General features: G+C 32.3%; 1 protein-coding gene across 4 annotated transcripts in view; it reads right to left on the bottom strand.

Moving 5' to 3' along the window:
• Positions 1-3,356: 3,356 nt before the first annotated feature.
• The window catches only part of Cbp53E (Calbindin 53E), a 716,107-nt gene continuing 693,778 nt past the window's right edge, over positions 3,357-25,685 (bottom strand). For all 4 annotated transcript variants that reach the window (XM_081744047.1, XM_081744052.1, XM_081744043.1 and 1 more), the window contains 2 exons: positions 24,982-25,053; positions 3,357-7,580 (listed from right to left, as the gene is read on the bottom strand). In XM_081744047.1, the coding sequence (XP_081600173.1) occupies positions 7,443-7,580; positions 24,982-25,053 (210 nt within the window). In that variant the 3' untranslated portion in view covers positions 3,357-7,442. The remainder of the gene's footprint in view (positions 7,581-24,981; positions 25,054-25,685) is intronic.

The raw sequence follows: 25,685 nt of genomic DNA, 5'->3' as shown, positions 1-25,685 counted from the left end.
AGCCAATTTGTCAGCATAGTGAAGTGTTCTGTATAGTTTACATTTGCTAGCATCATTTCAGATTTTGCCATTGGGGCAAAACTATCCACCGACACAGGAGTTTAAACTTTTTTATTAGTACATTATTATACATTTATTAAAAAGTATGCGTTTCTCAAAGTCAGGGGGGCAATTCTGCCCTGCCCTGTGGAAATGACGCCCCTGTCTACATCATAAGTACTACATCGTAAGTACTAATGTTACGTTAATTTATTTCCATACTGTTTGTGCTCATGAGGATAATCCATAAGAAAATTCATAAACTATTTCACTGAAGTAGCATTTGGAGTATAATTTCTTGTATGTACCTTTTCGATGTGAATTAAACCTTGAAATTAGGCTATTTATTCTCGTTTTCGTCAGCAAATCTGTTATTGAAAACAGTCCATTTGTTAGGCGATATGGAAAATTATATTTGAACTTCATTGTGGACTTTATATGAACATATCTTATCCGAATCACGTAGGATGTTTTCATTTGAAAATTGATTTTGGCATGCTTTTAGGAAAAAACTGCAAAAGTTTAGGAATCTTCTTCCTCTTGAATCTCTCTCTGGCTTCTATTTTCGTTTTTCTTTGTTTTTCCTTTCCTCTATTTTCTCTCCTATCTTTCCTTTTTTGTCCCTCTTTGCTTTTGGGAAGATGAGATACGGTAACAAAGTAATAGAGAACTCACCTCTCGTTCGAAGGGTCCCTGGTTCGATTCCAGACTCTGCCATGTGAGCTGATGGGTTTTCTGTTTCTGGCTGGTTCTGCCTAAGTAACTCTGCTATCAAATGCATCATAATGTTTTTAAATCAAAAGTTTAAATTAAAGAACTTGTACAAAATTGGAAAGTTTAGAAAATTCTCAGCTTTTCTTATGTTTAATTCGAACATACTTTTAAACCTACCTTCAGGACTATTTATAAGTTAAAAAATCGGTCACTGAAGTACCTTACACAAAAGTAAATATAAAATTAATATACTTTCTTATAGTTAAAATGAACTTTCTTATTATTTATTATTAATGACTTTAATAACTATTTCTAATTATTTAAGTCACTTCACTATGAAATTCCAATGTCACCATAGAAGCTTTGGCCTATTTTATGTTTGGATCAAAAAATAAAATATATTTCAATTAAAATTTTCTTGTACGCCTTGTATTTGGATAACTACATACAGTGTAGTCAATCCCAAACTATCACTTAACTCAGTTTGATGTGCTTATTCCGTAAAAAAATACGAAAACTCGATTTAGGGGAAGTTCAAAAATTTTGGGGCCCCTGTTTCAAAAGCTAGTTATTGGCCAAAATCACAATATTTTGATGCACATTTTATCATTACTCAAATTTTTGCCAAGACCGCAATCTTTTGATCCATTTTTTGGATCATTCCTAAAATTCTTGTTTTTACAAGATTGAGTGTGCTTTTAATTTATCATTTTAATGTCGAGCATTAAAATCACACATTTCCAAGTAATTTAAATTATGATTATAATTCGAATTTATTCATCAACATTAATTATTCGAAGTTATTAGTAAAAATTAGTTTATTAGCGTTTTACAAAATACTGTATACAAGGGGAAAAAATTTATTAAATATCACTCATCGCATCATTTGTAACTTTGTTTTGCAATTTTTAAAGCAAAACTTTAACCTAATTTTACAGTTTTAATGACTCAGTTTGAGTCGTTGGTAAGGATACCTTTTAGTCGGCCCACATTACATATTTCACTTCAGGTTGATAAAGCTAGGTTTGTTCGGTTTAGAAACTGTATAATAAATTTAATTATGATGTGATACTTAATTTAATTAGTAATTGTGATGTGTGTGTGTTAAATTACACAAAACAAAATGAACTAAAAATGTATAACATTTTACATATTTGAGCAAATATCTGTTAAAGTATTAGACATAGGGAAATATGTCAAGGGATTCATTTATTATATCGTAATTCAAGGGGGGAAAACGATTAACTTTAGAAACAGGATTAATTATAACGAAGATTCAAGGGGATAATCGAAAAACTTGCAAACTGACTATTAGAGGGATACAGAGGAGAACCTCAGAGAAGGGGTGGGGACTTTTGGGGAAATACACATCAGATTGGACTCTAACAACTGACGGAATTTCAGCTTGTCTAATTTTTCCATACAAGAAAACTTTATTTTCTGGGCTAATTTGTAAAAACTGAGAACTCCTTACACATACATGATGAAAACAGTGAAGAAGATGAGAAACCGAACAATTTAATGAACTTCTATATGAGTACCACAGCCAAGAGAAGTGCTTAGTACGGAAGTTTTGTTCTCTGTCAGAGCTCTGTCTAAATTTCTATTCTACATTAAAATATATAATGACTCTACCCATTAATCAAAAGTCTTGTGATTTTCTTTATATTAAAAATTGAGATGTTTACGGTTGTGTTTAACCAATGAGATATTTTCTCCTCTAATGTTAACAGCAGTTAAAAGAAACTTATTTTCAAATATAAACAAAGATCTGGTGATGGATGAAATATCCATATCAAGTTACAAAATTAAGTTGAAGCAATTAAATTAAGCACAGATTAATTTCAAGGACTATCATAATGGTAATATTGTATTGATTGTGGAACATTTTCATAATACTATATAATTTTATACTGTTCTGTGTATCCTATCTGTTTAACAATACAAAATGTGAAAACTGCAGTTAACAAATTATAACCTACACTTTGAAATTTATTAATGGGCTGGATAGAATAATATCACTTTTATATTTTGTGTAGGATTAGTTGGTTGGTGCAATAAAACTATATTATTTAAACATAATAACTCTCTTTATGATTCTTTTTATAGTGGTAATACAAACCATTATAAATCTTTGAGCTTTACGTGACAAGGTTACGCCAGCTAGGCTAAAGGAGACGGTGATGATATGACGGTGCTAGTATAACCCGTGAATTTCGTTCTGTACAGCTTGCCCTGTTGTTGATGACTTAATATAAGCGAAAGCCACCAACACAGTACAGTAGGTATCCTACATACAAACAATACCTACATGCAATTTGTTTGAACATAAGTGAATACGAACAAACGAAAAGTACAAAGAATTTTCTTAGAACCAGAGGAGTAAAACCCCTAAATACTAGCCTGGCTACATGTATTTGCTATAAGGAAGGGACACGTGAGCTGTACATTCTGTACTTATTCAGAAAAGTAAATAACAAAAGTTAAGTGTATAGGAAGAACTCCATTTCCACCCAATTTAATCAATGATGACTGTTTGGTTCACTGAGTAGATGATAAATTTTTCTAATCAAAGACAATTACTATAAAAACACAAATGCAGCTTTAATTTCATTTACGTTTATTTTTAAAAAGAAACGATACATATGTGCTGAGAACATCAACTCGACACATTGAATTTTCTTTGTTGATTTTTTAAAATTTTGTATTGCAATTTGTCCATTATTTTATTAGAGCAATAAACATATATAAATTGCAACAATTTACAACCACAGCTCGAATCAACGAGATTCTTATCACACAACATAACGAGTTTAATTAGAGTATTACGAAATAGTTTATAATTATTCTTCTTTGATTTGTTCAATTTTTGTAATAATTACCAACCAATAAACTCTTACAAACATCTAATATGTTAATAGATATTACATTTTTATATAACCACCATCTCATACTTGACTAAATCTGAATAGACTACTAATAATAGGTACTAAGTTATCACGATTTTTCTTTTAGTATTGTACTCTGACAAGTTTAAACGTTGGCACCTCAGGATTATAAGTACTCACTTTTTTGTTTAATATCAAGTTATGCACTTAAAATTATTAATTAGCTACTATTTTTGTTTGTTCCGTCAAGAAAAATTCGAACAATTGGCAAGAATCAGGGTCTACGTGATTAATAAGAAATGCATATACTAGTTAAGACATGGGAAAATATATCTATTATGTATTCTTAGCGTACTCAAGAAGAAAGCATTACCAAGGGTACTATCACATAAAACAGCTAATTGAGCATACATTCTTTTTTCTTTTGATTCATTTCAATCTTAAATTTTCAAATCATACTATATGCTAATGTTAGCACAGCCATCATTATGATACGTTAACCTCAGATTCAACCATGATTCAATTAAAATTGCATAATCAATTTTAAATAAAGACATTTTAATCTAATTAAGTTTGCAAGTATCATATAAAAAACTTTTTCATTAATTAAGTTATAATTTATAACGGTCAATATAATAAGTCTACCTAGGTAAGACAGACCATTCATTTCTTAATTAGTCTGATTGAAGTATTGCGAGTAACACATATTTCGTAGTTTTTCTTTGTTTCCTTTGTGCCTAAAATCAAAACGAATGAATGAAAACAATTGTTCTACAGAGTCACTTTTAGTTTTTTGTATAATGTTAATATACACTATTTAATTTTTGTAACAAATTTGTGCGATACGGTAATATTTCAATATTACTTTCATTCTAGTGTGTACTAACTAGGGTTTCAAGATTAAACAAACTAGGGTCATTTAAAAAACTGATAATATAATTTTATGTGTGTTCGTAAAGTTTAGAAAGATAACTAAAAGAACTATAACTGTCAATTTCATGTTAAACAAAGACTATGAAAATATTTACTGTGATAGAAGAAAGGAATAAACTCGATGACTTATTTTGGATACTATTTTCTGTCGTAATAAAGTTAAAAATATTATGTTCGAAAATAAGACCATTTCGAAAGTTTAAATACAGATTAATGGCAAAAAATTTTGTCATACACTTTAAGAATAATTAAATTATATATTACTTTTATTCACTTTTGAGAGGCAAGAAATGAATACCATATAACAAAGCATTTTCATAAAGAAGGAGGTTACAGTCTTAGATACAAAACTGTTACAAAGAAAATGTAAAATTTAAGATAATAATTGAAATCTAAATCTTTCGTAATATATATGATAGAACCGATGTTCCATAATACGGCGAATGCAATAATTTTAAACCAGTAGAATTATACAGACGGCAATGCACACACGGCACAACTAAACCAATGAAATATGAAGCAATAAAATTAATCACAAAAAAATTCAGCTAAGTTACGAAAGTGTAGCAGTAAGTTATAAGGTTAGCATAGATAAGTTAAAATTAGAAAATAAGGAATATTTGTATCTTAAATTCCTAATATATTTAATATTAATAATTTTAATAAAACACATTTTCTTTACCAAATGTGTTATTCTATAAAATATTATTAGGTCAAGAATAAATTAAATATACATTTGATATTAAAGTAGTTCTGTACCTGAACTAAATAGAAAATAATTTAAAATGAAATTTGAATATGACTATCGAAATTCAGCTTAATATCATCTGGCGTTAACTTACTTTCGATTTATCCAGAATTTAAGGAAATCACTTCTCCAATACATATAAAAATAATAGTACCATATACATTAACACATCATGGTGATTTTAAATTGCGGACGTCTCATGTAGCTACATAAATGATAGAGCGATAATGCTGGCAGGAGTTTATAAAAAAAATGTTCACACACATATATAATACCATGCTTACACACTCAACACATCTGTCACGCTTTGTGCAATATAATTCTTGTGTGAGCAAAAAGATTTGCGATAATATTCACTTTCATCACAAAGCATCGCTGGACAATATTTAATAACAACAATAACATACATTTAATATATTCCTTTCCAAGCAGACAGGCATACTGAACTCTAGCCAACGAAGAGGTAGAATTGTTTGGTTTTGTATTAAATAATTTATTTTAAAAATTATTTTCAAGCAGTTAATATATATACCAATATATTAACATAAAACTATCAATCGATCAAATCAAATGAAATAAAGTTTAAGAGTGTACTCAAGAATATTTCAGGTTTATGTTAAACAGCATAAATGTTATTAATCAAGGGGAATTATCTAATAAAAAATGTTGCTTAATTTTTACAAAGTTTGCGTTTATTCGGACATTCTTTTCATTTTTGTTTCAAGCACTGGGCGATACTCTCCTTATCAAGGGAAGAAACTGGAGTTATACACATGGCTAGGCAATGAGTTGAAAGTAGTTAAAATATCTACTTACATACACTTATTTTTAATAAATAGTTTATTTTAATTAGTAAGATTTTAATACATATGTAAGTTACTTAACATGCACGTCTTTATCAATTTATTATTATTTAATTTCATAGTATAAGTATATACTATGAGTGTATATATATAATGTTAAATTTTCAACAACGAACAACAATACTAACACTTCTCTGCTTTTTACAGGACAATAGTTAAATATACAATTAATTACATATTTTGGTATATATATGTATTGATCTGTCTTTGATATGATCTACGTTAATATATCTTTGTCAGATAGACTCTAGTGAAACATGAAGAATATATATATCTGTACTCTACTCTATACATGATACTTTGTATATATTTATGTTAGCGCGAATGATTCGGTTGATCGAGCCACTCCTCTTTCGTTCAATCTATTTTTATTTACTACTCTAATCAATATAAAATATAGATGTATATAAATTTATTTGTTTAGGAAGAAATGGAAGAATATATATTAAAGCGTTTTAAGGAAGTAAAACGAGTATATTCGTAAAACTAACAGAATTTTGGTTTACATTAAAAGAACAAATCAAAGTATAGTTATATCAGGAATAAATAAATATTTGAGAAACAACTTTTTCTAAGATTAGACAATTATCTTTAATTTATGTAAATTCTACGGGCCATTGTACAAAATCAATATTTAAAAAAAAACTCATTATCTTACAAGAAAAAGAGAGCAGCAAAGAATTTGTTTCACGTGCATATTTTCATACGTTTAATTGTATCTATTTTATAGAGATTTAAATCACTAAGAGTACTTTAAATTTGTGAAAAGTTTATTAAAAACAACTTTATTTTAATGTTTAGCTTTCAACCTTAGACATTTTATTTAACATTATTATAGAGTTATAGTTCCATCTTTTATTTAATTGTTTTCTGTTTTTTAATATTCATTCACAATGTACTAATTATTAACGTACAAAAGTTATTAGTCTAAGATAAACTTTTTTTTGTATAACCACAGTCTCATTATATTTTGTTCCAAAATTATTCTACCTAATGTACCAAGGCTATTTTTGCTCTTTTGAATAAAAATAACAATAATAAAAATAATCTTTTAAAAAAGAAGTGGCTCTCATCATGGAGGACATGGAATCAACTCTAGGCATCATTTTTATTAGGTGTATTTAGTATAGATATCTTTTAATGTCCAGCAACTTTATATTTTGTCTTCAATTTTTCTGCTGGAAGCAAAGAGGAGCTGGGGAAGATATAGGTTTTCTAAATCATTGCATTCTTTCAGAGATCTTCTAAGTGATCAGTTTAGTCTTCTTGATTATGCTTTGCAAGTGCAAGAAGAATCATTGTCAATTCTTTCTTGTTGATTTTTCCGTCCTGATTAAGATCACATCCTTGCAAAATTGTCTCTTCAAAGTCATGTAAATCTTGACTATCATAATCCTGAAAATAAAATAAAAATTAATCAGTAATGAAAAAAAATATACTATATATATATATATATAACTGTTAACTGCAAGTGGCAATTTTTAATAGCCTTATTATTGTACTATGTTTGTCTCTTTGTATCACACTTATATAAAAATAATATAGATGAGTTACATCTCAAACGTAAGAACAGAGTTTCGTGTTCTATCTGTACTTATACTGAAAGAGTCAATTCACTATACGGAAATAATTCATTGGAAGTCCTATACATAATTCAAAATTACATATCAATTAATTGAATTTTTATCCTTTTATATTACAGTTAGATACAGTACGTACATAATTATGATAAAAATTGATATGAATATGAAATTTATCTAAACTGATTACTTCAAATTTGTGCAAAATGGACTCTGATTGCCATAAATAATATTCTTATAAGATTTAATAAATTGTTTAATAAACTATGGTAACAATTTATTTTATATAGGTTTATTAGATGTTAAGAGTGTGAATTACGGTACAGACTAGTCTACGTAACACAAATTTGTAGAAGTTTTGATAAAATTTCATTGTACTTCATATTTTTTTCATAATCATATGATTAAATAGTGCATTACGCAAATCTTATTGTAATCTAAGAGGAGAAGGACTCAAGAGTGCCTTTATCTTAGGGCATCGGATCCGATTACCAATGGGAGCTGGAGTGTTTTAGATCTCAAGCGCTTAAGTATCGATAAACTCCAAACAAACAAACAAAAACATTCACTTAAAATAGAATTTTCATTCCATCCGACACTTTCTAAGATGGACAATAATACTATTCACATCATATGTGCATGTTAGGTTAGGGAATATATGTATACAGTTAGTCCTCGAGAACAATTTCCGTTACGACTACTCGGTTGTAAGCCAATTGGTCGAAAATCAGGCAGGTAACAGCTTATTATACAGTACAGTATGGAATAGGGATGGGCAAAACCGGTTTTTATAAAGACCGAAAACCGGTTTCTATAAAAACCGAAACCCGAAACCCGACATTTCGGTTTTCTCCCAAACCGGTTCGGTTTTCAACGAAACTGGTTTCGGTGAAAACTTTTCGAAAACACATAAAACTATTTCTGTGGAAATGGGTTCGGTTTTCGGAGAACAACGAAACACCATTCTGGTCAGAAATAGAACAAAGTTTGAAAAAAAAACGGAATCGGTTTTGAAGAAAACCGAAACCGGCTTCGGTGAAAAACCGAAAATCGAAAAACCGGTTTTTGTGCCCACCACTATTATGGAATACGTTTTGATCAATCATCGATAGATTGATATATGCTGCAGTCACACTGAATGAAAATTAAACTATTTTTAAACATATCCGTCCATGAGATCAGGACAAAAATGACCTCAAAATTGGGATCTTTGAGGTAGGTACTGATTGTGCAAATAGTAAAAGTGCCTCTGCTTTAATAGATTTCTAATTGCTAATTTAGGTTGTGTACTAATTTAAGGATCGTAAATCCAATGATACTATTTTCAAGCATATCTGTCCGTTGAGTCTTGAGAAAAATTACCACAAAATCTGGATATATATATATATATATATATATATATATATATATATATATATACTGACACAAATCCCGGGGGATGAGGGATACATGTCCCCTCCAATCTTGGAACTGGGGGGATTGTCCCCCCAATAATCCAATTTGAAGTGTGTTTTTTGGGTAGAAATGTGATTATTTGTATCCGATTGCCACAAAGGAAAGCGAGATTAAATTGATGTCCCCCCAGAATAAGCCTCAAAGCTGCCCACCTTCCGATGTTGAAGACAACTCTGCTCCCCTGATCCTCCACAGTATTGTTTTCAAACTTCATAAATATTTTAAACATCGCTTAAAGAAAAATATTATGGGAACAGTGTTACCCGTCCCCCCCCCAATGTTGAAGACATTTGCGCCGCTTTATATATATATCCAAAATTTGAGTACACTTTTCTAGGTACCCTATGGACGAGTATGTTCTAAAATAATTCAATTGGATTTAGCATCCTCAAATTAGTATGAGAAGTACAATTAAAACTTAATCCAAGCCTGGGCACTTTTTAGTAGTGACATAGTCATTAGTTCTTTGACCTAAGAACTCACACTAATGAATGTTCATGGACACGGATGCATTCCTTCCATCCTATTCGTATAAATAAATGTCTATTATGTTTATATAAATTCACAAAACGATATGTTTATTATTATTATTATTATTATTATTATTATTATTATTATTATTATTATTATTATTATTATACGTATTTGACAATAACCATTTTACCTAAACTTTACAACTGGTCGTAAGTGCGCGAGGTCGTTAAGTGGATGACTAACTGTATACGTAATTTTTCAACCATTCAGATAAGAGACTATAACACTTTAGTTTTATTCTATCGTAATTATCACATAAAGAATAATTTCAGTGCTACGCATATATCAGTAATATACAGCTGATAAACTTCTATTATGAAGGAGTAGAAGTAAAATAGCTCATTATGTTAGATTACTTCAAATTAAATTTCCAGCGCCTATGAACTAAAAAAAACTTTTATCAATACTTATGTAAAACATTATAAGACCAGTATTTCATTATTACATGCCACTATAAAGATTTGTAGATTACCAGCACTATCACTAACTTCAGTCGGTTATTTCTTTAATGTACAGTATACTTTACTTTAATTAAAATAATTTGCAGAAACTCCCTCGTAACTTAACAGTGGAATCTTTATCGGTTGGTTGATTTGTTTTAGACTCCCTTTTCAGCTCCAAGGCTATATGAGACTTGGACCTACAGTTTAAAGTGGTATACCACTGTAGTGCATTCAAATTTTACGGCTCTTCTACTGACTAGGGATGATTCCTACCGGGACCAAGTACCTGGGGAAAACTTACATATCGTCTGAAAGCTCTTGCCATGAGAAATATGACACCGTTTTCAAACCACGGGCAAACCAGAAACCTGCCCTGTATATGTACAGTTTGTTGGTATTTGCGGTTTTAGGTATAGCATATTCGACAAAATAAAAATGAATGTCACGCGTAAGCACCATAGCACATCATGTTCCTTTCTGCCTCATTGCTAGAATGTGACTCGGGCAAGGGTGGGATAATATCACTTTGCAATCAACGTATCCATTTGGTCAGTGTTGCCAACAAATTGTAAATTCTATGTGACAGATGGTTTCTGTACTATTAGATGTATAAACATGAAATGTGACATAAATATCATTCGTTACTAGAGAAAATATACTATGAATGTATTCTCTCCCAAGGACCCCAGTTTGCTAGCGTTGCCAACCAAGTGTAAAAACTAGAAGTATTAAAACATTTCTCATGATGAGACGTTTATGTGTACATCAAGCTTGGCAGAAACATTACATGACACTATAGCAAAAAGATGAGTGTTAACATCTCCCAACTGTTCTAGATTGTCAGTTTTGCCAACTAAGTGGAAATATCACAAGGTTGAAAATGGCGTGTGTGACATTGAAATAATTTATAATAAATGTGACAGAAGCAGCATTGGACAATGGAAAGCATAAACTGGGTGTCTACGTCTCTCATGTGCCCCAGTGTGTCACTGTTGCTACCAATGTGAACCCTCAAGATTTTCGCATGAAGTCCACAGTATTGACGGACGTAATTAGACTATGACCCATGTTAGATTTGTAGCATATTAGTGTGAGCTCACAAGCACCCAGGTCTTCCGTGTTTCCAATTATTCAAAAATACATTTTCTTGAAAAGTTGTCTGTACATTGCATATATAGAGACACAACTTGGCATAAACATCATTCGCCACAACAGCAAATATACTGTGGTTATTATTATTCCCCAAGCACTCCATTCTGTCAGTATTGTTAACGTTTTCAAAATATAAGTTCTTCAAATAGCAGTATATTTGTTTGGTGTTTCATTTATATTGTTTAATGGTTGAACATGCGGCTAAACATATATCAGCAGCAGGAATGTACCATGAGTGAGTCCCCAGGGTCCGGAACTCCCCCGAAATTTCAACTTTTGTGTATATTTAGTCTACTTTTAGGAGCAATTTAGGAATTTTAATGTAAAACATCCTCATATTGAGTTTGGACCCCCTCGAAATAAATTCCTGCGTACGCTACTGATCATGGGACATGATTGTTAACCACGGAACAATGAACGGTAGAGGTTAAGAAATGAAAAATGAAAAGAAACCTTTGATTTTACGTCCCACTCTTATGCCGGCTAGGCTAAAGGAGATGGTGATGAGAAATGAATGAAATGGTGGAATGAAGAAAGTGGGAAGAAACGGGAGAACTCCGAGGAAACCCACGCACACGGTGTTTGTCCACCACAAGTAAAATTAGAATAAGTAAAACAAAATGTTGCTAAATGGACAAGAAAGTTTTATTTCCGTTTTATTGTTCTTATGTACTGCTCTTTTGACATGAAACTTGTAGAGATCCGTCATTGCCTACACTACAACTAAAATTTTCTACAATATAATTTCTCTTACTAAAATGTTAATTCTTCATTTTATTCAATTTATTCAATGTTTATGTTATTATTTCAATATTTTTCATTATTTATTAAGATTTCATGAACTGCAAAAGCGAATGGCGCTATGGAAATAAATTGCGACATAAGAAGAAGAAGAAAAAAATAATATAGCATCGAAAATATAAATCACCTAGTTACTGAATTTAAAAGAAAAGTCAACGTAAGAATTTAATCAAAACTTCTGAGGAATTTAGATTTATTTTGCCATTAAGACTATCTACTATTGTTTATGTATATTCAGAGGGCTAAAGATTAGACAGCTTTATAAAGTAAAATCGACTTCAAGGTATTGTAAATGCTACTCATTCTTATTTATATATCTAGTGAAATGATGGTAACAAAAATGATGTATCATTAAAGGAGTCACCGGTTCGGGGAGTGGAATCTTCATTCCCTCCTCTTATCTGGTATCCACTCGTAAAATGAGGTAAATTATATACTTATCTCGATCAACAGATCAACTAAATTTGCTGTGACTGAATACCTCGTTCAATCCTGTTACTTATTCACATTTATTTGATCCTTACTGTTTAATATAATCTGCAGTTAAAAAATGATGGCACTGACAAAGATTGTGGCATACAAATTTAGCTAATTTCTGTTGTTTGATTACTATAATATGCACATAGCAATTGCAATCTAAATACGCATTAGAGCGATAATAATCAATATATCTGCTTCTTATGTACATTTCTGTCGACTTCTTACTTCTGTCTTCTGTAGTTACATCATTCTTACTTCAGCGTATCACCTGAGTTAGCTGCGTTAACCTGTAACACGACATTAAGAAATTGAATTAATAAAAGGATACGGCGAGATATAAATAAATAAATAAATAAATAAAGGAATATATACATATATGTAATTAAGTACGGCGAAGATATATAAAATACAATTGATAATAATAAATGAGTTGATAAAAGTAAAATAATAGAATATAAATAAAAGAAAGGATATAAATGGTAAATAAATAAAAAGAATACTTACAAGTCGTGGTTAAACAGCATAGTATGTTGAGGATGGGATACCTGAAACGAAGATGAGACATAACAAATGTGGTTACAAATAAATAATATTCGCCGAAGATACTATATTTACTACTAATTGTACATAAACTACGTGAAGCATCTAGCATTACTATATACTTAATATCCTACGCTACTGTGCAAATATGCGTTAACATACTATAGCTAAATCTAAGCACATTAAATGAAGAAAAATGCTACTGCGTGCAATAAGCCCACAATCTGTCCTATTTAGCCATATTTATATATATAAATTACTGTTGTAAATTACCTGCTACTTACTGCAATACTTACTTCGTTAGACATGATATTAATCTTGTGTGTTTCATGTTTTATTATGTTCATGAATAATCGAAAGCAATATAAAATTTCATAAAATTCACAGTCATATATTATTTTAATAGTAATTGTATGTTTTTGTTTTACTTTTGAATTAATTAGCTAATAAATAACATATGATAAGTTTATCTGTATGAAGTAATCCAAATATGTTCACTGTCGGCATTTATCTTCGCGACTACGTTCCCGGACAACATATTTTTAATTTTCCGTAGCGATTGCTGCGGTGGCGACTAAGAACACTGGGCCAAATTAGATTAGTTCACCTTAAGTCCACGTTATGGACAGGTAAACTGGAAGAAAATGAAATGTCAACGTTGCGCGGAGGTTGTAGTACAAAATTGGCGACCGTTGATCTAGGATTCAGAAACTTGTGTGGAGAAGTTTCGTGCACGGCGGAGTGAGAAGTAACCGAGGAGAAAACAAGACCTATTATCTGAGAGGAAGGAGATATCCAGAAGCGGATGAATTATGTGATTGTGGACAAAATATGTACATAATGGATAACACGAAGGAACAGAGTAAAGTCAGAACGCATGCCTGCTGTATGAATAAGACGGTATCAGCTAAGGAAGGACGCAAAATAGTGGCGTCTGTAATATGTGCCACGTGTGATTGCATTTATCACTGTAAATGTATAAACATGTCGTACGAAACATTGGAACAATTGATTTTAAAAGAAGAAGCTTGGGTATGTGATCGTTGTAAGAATGAGAAAATGAATGCCGATTACGAAGAAGAAATTGTGCGGCAATTTGTTTTGAAAGAAGAAGTACCACAGAAAGAAAAGTACCCTTACCAACATGAAATAGAAGCAAGTTTTGAATCTATTAAGAGACTCTTAGCAATTTTAATTCAACAGTCAAAGAGTAATTTAAATGAGGAGCCTCAAACCCAAAATGAAAATAAGAAGGTGTGTGAAAACATTCAAAAGAATCAGATAAGCAACGAAAAATACTTTGAAAATGTGGGACAAGTGATGGATGCTGCAGATACCTCGCAAATTGTACCAAGGGAGGTTTCCCAGGAGGAACCTAAGGCAGTACCTGGGAAACTAGCTGTTTGCTGTTTTTGTGGTTATACTTCAGCATATTTGAATCGTTGTCAGAAATGTAAAAGAAATCTTCCTGAAAAAGTGAAAATCATTTCTGTAAGTGATCGTAATGGTGACAAGTTGAAAGATGAAACCTCATCAGAGAAATTTTATAAAATTCCCAATAGGACTGACGGAAATACCAGTGATAGTGGAAAGAGTACTGCGTCAGCTAATACAAAAACTAACCCTTCAGAACCAGACAAACCTACTCAAATTAAAGCTCTTGAGGAACCAGTTCGTTTAATACTTTCTTCAGAGCAAGAGAACTCAAGTAGAGATGAAAACAATAAGTCAAGAATGAAATGTAATCCTTCTTTAGATAAGGAACACCCAATGACTGATTACATCCATGGCAAGGAGCCAATCACTACGGATTATTGTGATGAAGCTAGTTGTAACTATGAGCGACAGAAAGAAGTTAAAGGAAGTGGAAGAGAATTGGATATGGAAGGAATTGCAGATGGGTCTGCACCAAGTCAATTGAATTTATTACAGTGTCACAAAGTACGAAGAGGATCATATGAAGTAGTGTCAAAAGATAGAATGATTCTGTCGTCGGATGGTGTACACGCTATTAGGAATGAACATGAAAGCATTGGCATTAATGTTGCTTATAATGAACTCGATGATACTCAGAAACGCAGTACAATGTTACATCAAAAATTACCAGAAGATAAGAAAGTTATCTTGAAACAAATATATGAAGCTCCTAAACTTGTGGAAAAATTGGACAGCAAAGAAGCAAATGAAATATTTGTAACAGCATCACCAAAAGAAATACAACAGTTATATAAGAAAGCAAATAAAACGAGAAAAAGAATGGAACTAGTAGAACACCGAAAGAAGAAGAAAATGAAATTTTGTGGTCTTGAACGAACAAAAGATGGATGTATGTATCTGAAGAAGCCAGGAATGAAACTAGTAGAGCATCGAAAGAAGAAGAAAATGAAATTTTGTGGACTTGAGAAAGCAAAAGATAGTTGCATGTATCTGAAGAAGCCCGGACGGAACAAAGTGATGATGATGATGATGATGAATACTATGAAAGGAAAAAAGTGGAGAATTTGGCGGTGTAAACGAAATAGAACGAAAAAGAAAATAAAGAAGAACGTACGTTGGGTGAATACCCGCAAGAAAGTTAGTTACGTGCGCCAAGATGTATACAAAAGAGAAAGAAAGAAAGAAGCACGTGAATTAAGATGGATGAAAAACTGGACTGACGTGAAAGAACTGACGAGCTGGAAATTTCGGAAGAAATTTTGTGATGCTACTCTTTCGGAGAAGAGGTGATCAACTTGGTAGTAAAGAGAGGAGCTGAATAATGTGTTCAGCTTGCTTTGATGTATAAAATTTGATAATGTGTTTACTGTGTTGTGATCATATAATTCAGTTTATTTGTTGTTTGTTAATGATATCGATGCGACGGGTAAGTAGGAGAAGGGTACATTAGTGTTGAGTTGAATAGTTGAGAATCGGTTGAGTGACTTTACCATAGTACGCTTTTATCGTACTGAAGATCGTCGCAAATACGTATTATGAGTGTTTAATTGCTGAATCAATCTATAAGTAGTTCGTTTAATTTTATTGCTTTAAAAAAATATGTTACATATTTTTTTTATTTGAAGACGGGGAAAACTGTAATGGACCGGTTTGATCCATTACAGCATTCTATGACCGGTTTGACCCATTACAACATTTTGTTATTTTTCTGTTTGTGCCCTTATTCTTCATATTTATCTGTTCCAAATATTATTACTTATTGTTAATATTGAACTTGAGTAATCAATTATACCAATCTTACCTTCACAGTAAAAGATGACGTAAAGTTTATCTGCACCATTGAAGTGCTGGCGAAATTGACAGTTAAATTAATGCCTATTTTTTATTCTTCTTCTTTGTTTGACAGTTGAAGTTTGATCTTTGTATGTTTAAAAAACAAATGTAGTTTTTCGGCATATATATAGAATGGGTGATTGAAGTGTGTTTATGATACACACATTTTCTTGTAAAGTTGTAACTATATATATTTTGTTTCTGGACATAGTGTAGTGTTGTAAATAATGTCCAGCTAAATCTAAACGTCCGGAATCCGTAAGGATTCCGTGAATGGAGTATATTCCTTTCTCTTAATCTTACATTTGGTGTATATCATATCAGGAATTGCTGTTTAATTCTGAATTAGCTCAAACATATGGCGATAGCAGTATGTAATGTCGATTCTCAGGTGCGGATTCTATTGTACGAGTATAATGCGGAGGTTTTAAAATTGATATCTGATGTGCTTTATGTTGTCAACGGAGATCATCTATGAGATATTCTGCGACGAAGATTATTAATTATAATTGATATAAATATTCGATGAAGTGAATAATTGAATGAAGATATGAAATAATAGTGTTAGATAATTATATATTGAGTAAATGATGATTCTCCTTAGGCATTGATAGCCAATGACGAATATAAACATGATTTGTATGTAACGCATTTTCTTTACCGGTGACTCCTTTAATGATACATCATTTTTGTTACCATCATTTCACTAGATATATAAATAAGAATGAGTAGCATTTACAATACCTTGAAGTCGATTTTACTTTATAAAGCTGTCTAATCTTTAGCCCTCTGAATATACATAAACAATAGTAGATAGTCTTAATGGCAAAATAAATCTAAATTCCTCAGAAGTTTTGATTAAATTCTTACGTTGACTTTTCTTTTAAATTCAGTAACTAGGTGATTTATATTTTCGATGCTATATTATTTTTTTCTTCTTCTTCTTATGTCGCAATTTATTTCCATAGCGCCATTCGCTTTTGCAGTTCATGAAATCTTAATAAATAATGAAAAATATTGAAATAATAACATAAACATTGAATAAATTGAATAAAATGAAGAATTAACATTTTAGTAAGAGAAATTATATTGTAGAAAATTTTAGTTGTAGTGTAGGCAATGACGGATCTCTACAACTTTGCCCGCCGTCGCAAATAAAATTTTATTTGCAATAAAATTTTATCACTGAATATATAACGGTAAGTATTTATAAGTCCATATCATCATCAATCAGTATTTGGTACTTCATCATTAAAAAGATTGTTCACTTCATTAATAGTAAGATGCTGCGAAGATATATCCTCAGATTTAGGAGGATAACGACTAAGTGTATCAGCGACAAAATTTTCCTTTCCCGACACATGTTCAAATTTTAAATCATACCTTTGTAACTTAAGTACCATTCTTGTGGTTCGGGAATCAAGATTCTTTAACGAGAACGCGTAAGTCGCAGCATGATTATCACAATGAATAATAGTAGTTCTTCCTAAAATATAGGGCGAAAATCGTTCGCACAGGAATAATATCGACAGTAGTTCAAGCTGGAATATAGACATTGAAAATTCGTGCAGCTTTAGTCGCCTGCTGGCATACGCGAGTACTGTTACTTGATCTTGTCCTTCAGGATATTGACATAAATAACTGGCAAGATTCTCTTTGCAGGCGTCGCTGAATATGTGGAACGGCAAGGAAAAATTTGGTTGTCCTAGTGCAGGAGGAGTAGTAGCTAGCTTTACAAAATTTCCTTTACAGATCTAATATTTCGTTACGTGGTACAAAATCAATCCATGGTATATGTAGATAAATTAACATCCAATGAACAACCATTAACAGCAAACAGATAAACGATAATGAACAATTAATAACTCATTTCGAGAAACGTTCTTGTTGTTTTGATAATTGGTAAACAAGAAAACAGCGTAAACTGGTCTGCATTTTTTCAGGTAATGTATCGATCTATCTTCTTTTTCTTTCGTTTACGATGCATCAACCTTAATTTATTTTTATTCACTCGTTCTTTTCTCAACTCGCAATTCAAACCATCTTCCAATTTCTGTCTTTCAGTCTCAGTAGGTAAGCAAACTTTCTTTTTCTTTCTTTTACGTATTCCTGTCTTTCGGATTTTATCCTCATCTTTTCTCCGTACTTCCTTTACTTGATCATCAGGTAAGTAGCTTTTCCTTTTTTTCTTTTACGTATTCCTATCTGTCGGATTTTATCCTCATTTTTCTTCCGTATTTTCTTCACTTGATCACATCGTTTCATCTTGACTGGTAACACACTTCTTGTGATATAGCACCTCGCACTTTCTGTTTTCCATCTCTTCTTCTTCCTGTGTGATAGCAACCATAGCCAGGTCATTGTCTTAATACTATTACATTTCCTCTCTATATATTTCTTTCTCTTCTGTACTATGGATTTCATTCTTGTTCTATACGAGGACTTTCTTTCTTTGTTTTCTTTTAGGTTATTTCTTGTTTTCCGGTTCATTATTCTCTTTTGTTTATTCTTTTTGTAAACATCTGTTTCCTTCGACTTATATTTTTCTGCTTCATCTGTTTTTGTTTCCTTTCGAGTGTCAACCTCTTTCTTTGTCAAGATGTCATCTTCGTCAAAATTTGATTTCCTGTCACAATTTACTTCTTCAATACCCATGTCTTCTTTTAACTTATTATCAACCTTTTCATCAAATTCTGCTTCATCTAATGTAGTTTTGCTTAATTGTTTGTCTAAATGGTCATTGATTTGTTTACCAACTTCTCCCACAGGTTTCTGGTTCTTCTGGGTTTGGGTCGTAAACATGACTGTGTCTTTCTCCGTTTCTCCAGATTTCATTTTAAATTCACCTATATAATTTTCCAGGTTTTCTAATTTGTCACTTTCACATGTGATTTCGGTCTTTTTGTCCAATCTGTCTGTAACCAATTTCACGTCCTTCTTCACTTCTTGTTTTAGAGTTTCCATTTCTCGAGTCATATTATTTGCTAACGTCGTAATATTACTGGAAATTCTTTTCATGTCTTGATTCATGTTATCCATGTTTTTATTCACGTTTAACTCTAGTTGAGCTATTTGCTTTACTAGCATCTGGATCATATCATTTGATATTCCTTCATTGTTACCACCCATTTCTTTTTCGGCGCTAGTTGCCGTCTCAGTATTTCCACATGCGTTTGTTGATTCGGCATTCTTATTATTTCCAATATTACCGACTTGTCCACCAATTTCACTCTGGGTTCCTTCATTGGTCACACTCTCCATTAATATACTAATATCCTCTTCAGGATTCCATCGATCTGTCTCATTTTCAGTTTGCAATGATTCTTCCACTTGTTTTCCATTACCATGAGGTTCTACTTCAATCATCTGCTTAGGTTCTGTTTCCGTCACCTGTACCGGAGTTTCAGGCACTTTGTTCAATTTACTTTCGTCTCCATCTTCAATGTCGACATACACTTCTCCTTCTTCATCCTCTGTCACGTTTTGAGTGTCACTTGGGCTTGGAAAATCTTTCTCTTCCTGACAGCTTGAGCACAGCCATTGTATCTTCTTCCCACTCAAATACGTGTACTGCTCATCTTCTAGTCCAATACATCTGAAATGGAACCATCCATTGCACACATCACAAGCAATAATCCTTTCCCTTATATCAGTTCTTCGTTTCGCCGGTTTTTTATTCAAAACAACACTTAAATTACAACATTTACACTTAATTGTCCGTTCTTCGGTTCTCGACATTATTTTTCATTAAATTAATCCGGAGAGTTTCATCTTCCTTCGTCCTCAATGCCTACCACTCGACGTACACAATAATATAAATAAAACAAAGGTTGATTTTTAGTTTATTAACACAAGTTAAATTTACTATTATTTTATTCGCTCCCAACACAATAACATAATATATTATCCTACATTCACAATCCACATATAATCTTCGGCAGCCATGGTGTTTCTTCGAAATTTCTTACTTACAGAGTGTCATTCTATTCTTGTTCATGTACTTTATATTTTTCGTAACTCTATACAGCTAAACAGTATACAGAAATTGCGATTTCTATCTTTTAAGTTTAATCCGGTGCGGTCAGGAACGTGTGAATCCGTATTCTCATAAATACAATTTCTATGGAAATCGCATCGAAAGTTTTCCTTATTTCAGTTCATTATTCCTGTTTTCTCTTGATTTTACCATTCGGTTTCTTCTAAATAAAATGGTGGAACTTAAACTTGACACCCTATAATAATTTCGAAGTATTATTTCCCAATTGGCTTCAACCTGTATCCTGGCTGGGTCGTCGCCATTTTGTACTACAACCTCCGCGCAACGTTGACATTTCATTTTCTTCCAGTTTACCTGTCCATAACGTGGACTTAAGGTGAACTAATCTAATTTGGCCCAGTGTTCTTAGTCGCCACCGCAGCAATCGCTACGGAAAATTAAAAATATGTTGTCCGGGAACGTAGTCGCGAAGATAAATGCCGACAGTGAACATATTTGGATTACTTCATACAGATAAACTTATCATATGTTATTTATTAGCTAATTAATTCAAAAGTAAAACAAAAACATACAATTACTATTAAAATAATATATGACTGTGAATTTTATGAAATTTTATATTGCTTTCGATTATTCATGAACATAATAAAACATGAAACACACAAGATTAATATCATGTCTAACGAAGTAAGTATTGCAGTAAGTAGCAGGTAATTTACAACAGTAATTTATATATATAAATATGGCTAAATAGGACAGATTGTGGGCTTATTGCACGCAGTAGCATTTTTCTTCATTTAATGTGCTTAGATTTAGCTATAGTATGTTAACGCATATTTGCACAGTAGCGTAGGATATTAAGTATATAGTAATGCTAGATGCTTCACGTAGTTTATGTACAATTAGTAGTAAATATAGTATCTTCGGCGAATATTATTTATTTGTAACCACATTTGTTATGTCTCATCTTCGTTTCAGGTATCCCATCCTCAACATACTATGCTGTTTAACCACGACTTGTAAGTATTCTTTTTATTTATTTACCATTTATATCCTTTCTTTTATTTATATTCTATTATTTTACTTTTATCAACTCATTTATTATTATCAATTGTATTTTATATATCTTCGCCGTACTTAATTACATATATGTATATATTCCTTTATTTATTTATTTATTTATTTATATCTCGCCGTATCCTTTTATTAATTCAATTTCTTAATGTCGTGTTACAGGTTAACGCAGCTAACTCAGGTGATACGCTGAAGTAAGAATGATGTAACTACAGAAGACAGAAGTAAGAAGTCGACAGAAATGTACATAAGAAGCAGATATATTGATTATTATCGCTCTAATGCGTATTTAGATTGCAATTGCTATGTGCATATTATAGTAATCAAACAACAGAAATTAGCTAAATTTGTATGCCACAATCTTTGTCAGTGCCATCATTTTTTAACTGCAGATTATATTAAACAGTAAGGATCAAATAAATGTGAATAAGTAACAGGATTGAACGAGGTATTCAGTCACAGCAAATTTAGTTGATCTGTTGATCGAGATAAGTATATAATTTACCTCATTTTACGAGTGGATACCAGATAAGAGGAGGGAATGAAGATTCCACTCCCCGAACCGGTGACTCCTTTAATGATACATCATTTTTGTTACCATCATTTCACTAGATATATAAATAAGAATGAGTAGCATTTACAATACCTTGAAGTCGATTTTACTTTATAAAGCTGTCTAATCTTTAGCCCTCTGAATATACATAAACAATAGTAGATAGTCTTAATGGCAAAATAAATCTAAATTCCTCAGAAGTTTTGATTAAATTCTTACGTTGACTTTTCTTTTAAATTCAGTAACTAGGGGATTTATATTTTCGATGCTATATTATTTTTTCTTCTTCTTCTTATGTCGCAATTTATTTCCATAGCGCCATTCGCTTTTGCAGTTCATGAAACCTTAATAAATAATGAAAAATATTGAAATAATAACATAAACATTGAATAAATTGAATAAAATGAAGAATTAACATTTTAGTAAGAGAAATTATATTGTAGAAAATTTTAGTTGTAGTGTAGGCAATGACGGATCTCTACAAACTTTCCACATACATGTCTTTGCAGATTATACACATACTAACATTATAAGAAATACCGGACGAATTCGTTATCAAATTATTTTCCTACAACAACATATTTATAGACATGCGACAATAATTTTGGACTTACTTTCCTGACCTTCCTTATTATGCGTCAATTCGTTGCAGTGCCAGAAAAACACACAGTTTGAAATTGACTAGCTTTCCGAACAAAATTTTTCTAAAAGCTGCTAACGTAATACCTGACTCGAAATGACCCTGGATTCGTATAGCCCAACTCTAGAGTGTGGCACATCACGTAATTTGGAATGATGAACACATTCTAAAGCCAAATCGTGGCTTCTCCACAATTGCTTTTTATATGTCACAATAGAGCTCATATGACCAGATGCATGCATGACTCATCCAAAAGTTTCTTTCTATATGAACTCTTAACCTGTGCCGGAAGCCGCGGTGGGTCAATGATACAGCGTTCACCTTTGGTGCTTCGGATCTCGGTTTCGAACCTAGACCCGCCAAGTGAACTTTGTGGCGGACAAACACCGTGTGCGTGGGTTTCCTCGGAGTTCTCTCGTTTCCTCCAACTTTCTTCATTCCACCATTTCATTCATTTCTCATAATCACCGTCTCCTTTAGCCTAGCTGGCATAACCATGAATCGTAAATCTCAAAGGTTTCTTTTCATTTTTCATTTCTTAACCTGTGTCGTTCGTTGTTCTGTGGTTAACAGTCATGTCCCATGATTAGTAGCGTACGCAGGAATTTATTTCGGGGGGTCCAAACTCAATATGGGGATATTTTGTATTAAAATTCCTAATTTGCTGCTGATATATATTTAGCCGCATGTTCAACCATTAAACAATATAAATGTAACGCCAAACAAATATACTGCTATTTGAAGAACTTATATTTTGGAAACTTTAGCAATACTGACAGAATGGTGTGCTTGGGGAATAATAATAACCACAGTATATTTGCTGTTGTGGCGAATGATGTTTATACCAAGTTGTGTCTCTATATATGCAATGTTCAGACAATCTTTCGAGAAAATATATTTTAGAATAATTAGAAACACGGAAGACCTGGGTGCTTGTGAGCTCACACTAATATACTACAAATCTAACATGGGTCATAGTCTAATTACGTCCGTCAATACTGTGGACTTCATGCGAAAATCTTGAGGGTTCGCATTGATAGCAACACTACCACACTGGGGCACATGGGAGACGTAGACACCCAGCTTATGCTTTCCATTGTCCAATGCTGCTTCTGTCACATTTATTATAAATTTTTTCAATGTCACACACGCCATTTTCAACATTGTGATATTTCCACTTAGTTGGCAACAATGATAATCTAGAACATTTGGGAGATGTTAACACTCATCTTTTTGCTATAGTGTCATGTAATGTGTCTGTCAAGCTTGATGTACATATAAACGTCTCATCATGCGAAATGTGTTTTAATATTAAATACTTCTCGTTTTTACACTTGGTTGGCAACGCTAGCAAACTGGGGTCCTTGGGAGAGAATATATTCACAGTATATTTTCTCTAGTAACGAATGATATTTATGTCACATTTCATGTTTATACATCTAATAGTACAGAAACCATCTGTCACATAGAATTTACAATTTGTTGGCAACACTGACCAAATGGATACGTTGATTGCAAAGTGATATTATCCCACCCTTGCCCGAGTCACATTCTAGCAATGAGGTAGAAAGGAACGTGATGGGCTAAGGCGCTTACGCGTGACATTAATTTTTATTTTGTCGAATATGCCATACCTAAAACCACAAATACGAACAAAAGGGCCAGGTTGCTGGTTTGCCCGTGATTTGAAAACGGTTTCATATTTCTCTTGGGAAGTGCTTTCAGTCGATATGTAGGTTTTCCCCATGTACTTGGTCTCGGTATGGAATCATCCCTAGTGAGGTTTGAACCAGGACGTATGTACCAGAGAATCCTCGCTCTTGATGCTAAATACTCAGTTCGATTCCCGTAAGAATCTGTTGTAATTGGAGACCCTTGTCTCCAGCCTCGTTGTTGAAAGGAGACATAATTTTCCAAATGAATCGATCTAAAAGGATTAAAACATTTTAGTTGTGCTCTTGCTCTACATTTAGATATTAGAGGTCTCGGTGGCTCACTGGTAGAGTATTCACCTCTGGCACGTGGGATCCTAGGTTCGATCCCAACTCCCACCAAGTGAGTTTTGTGGTGGACAAACACTTTCTGCACATATTCTTTCGGGGTTCTCTCGTTTCCTCCCACTTTCGTCATTCCACCATTATCATCCATCTCATCATCAGAGTCTCCCTTAGCTGCGGTACGTAATCGTGGGTCGTTAAACTAAAAAATGTAAACATTATTTTAAATTATCAAAATACTTAAGAAGGTAACTTGTCCATATAATTTGCTAATACTTACCTTTTTTACTAATTCCAGTAAGTCTTTAAGGAAGCCCCTTAATTCTTCGTTCTCTATCGTTCCATTGTTATCCTAGAAATAAGAAATAAATGAGCAGATTAGATGAATATTTTAATATCTCATAATTTGAAACTTTAAAGGCTTTCAGTTACGACTACTGCTCGGAAAATTGAATCGATTCTGGACCGCCCGCCCGTTGGATCGATATTGCATTTTTACCCGTATGAAACGGATTGGCCCGTTAGACTCGTTTGAACCGTTTGACCTGTTTGGACCGTTTGAACCCGTTTTGACTGCTCGACTCGTTTGGATCGTTTGACTCGTTTGACCTAATGGACTTGGTAGACAGAACGGATTATATATCCGTGATAATAATCTTTAACTATATTCTATCGACAGAATATGTGTAAATTTGTGTTCTTGTGAGAGAAAATCTCGCAACTCATTAACCGATTTGGACGATAATTTCATCGTTTGAAAATATCTTAATTCTGGATGGTTTAATGCCTATCTACTTACGTTTTCACTACTCGGACCAATAGCATACATGATAGAAATAAGAGTTAAAAAATCTATTATGTACACACTTTTTAAGATTATTGCATGTTTCTTTTCAACCGTTTAATGCAAAAATATGAAATTTGGTTATGTGAGAACTTTTTGTTATAAACATACGATTGTATCGCTTGCACCAATACAATATG

The sequence above is a fragment of the Thermobia domestica genome, chromosome 2 (assembly GCF_964235325.1).
Source record: "Thermobia domestica chromosome 2, izTheDome1.hap1.1, whole genome shotgun sequence".
Classification (NCBI taxonomy): Eukaryota; Metazoa; Arthropoda; class Insecta; order Zygentoma; family Lepismatidae; genus Thermobia; species Thermobia domestica.
The sequence above is the reverse complement of the archived record's forward strand: the minus strand, read 5'-3'. Positions and strand labels throughout refer to the sequence as shown.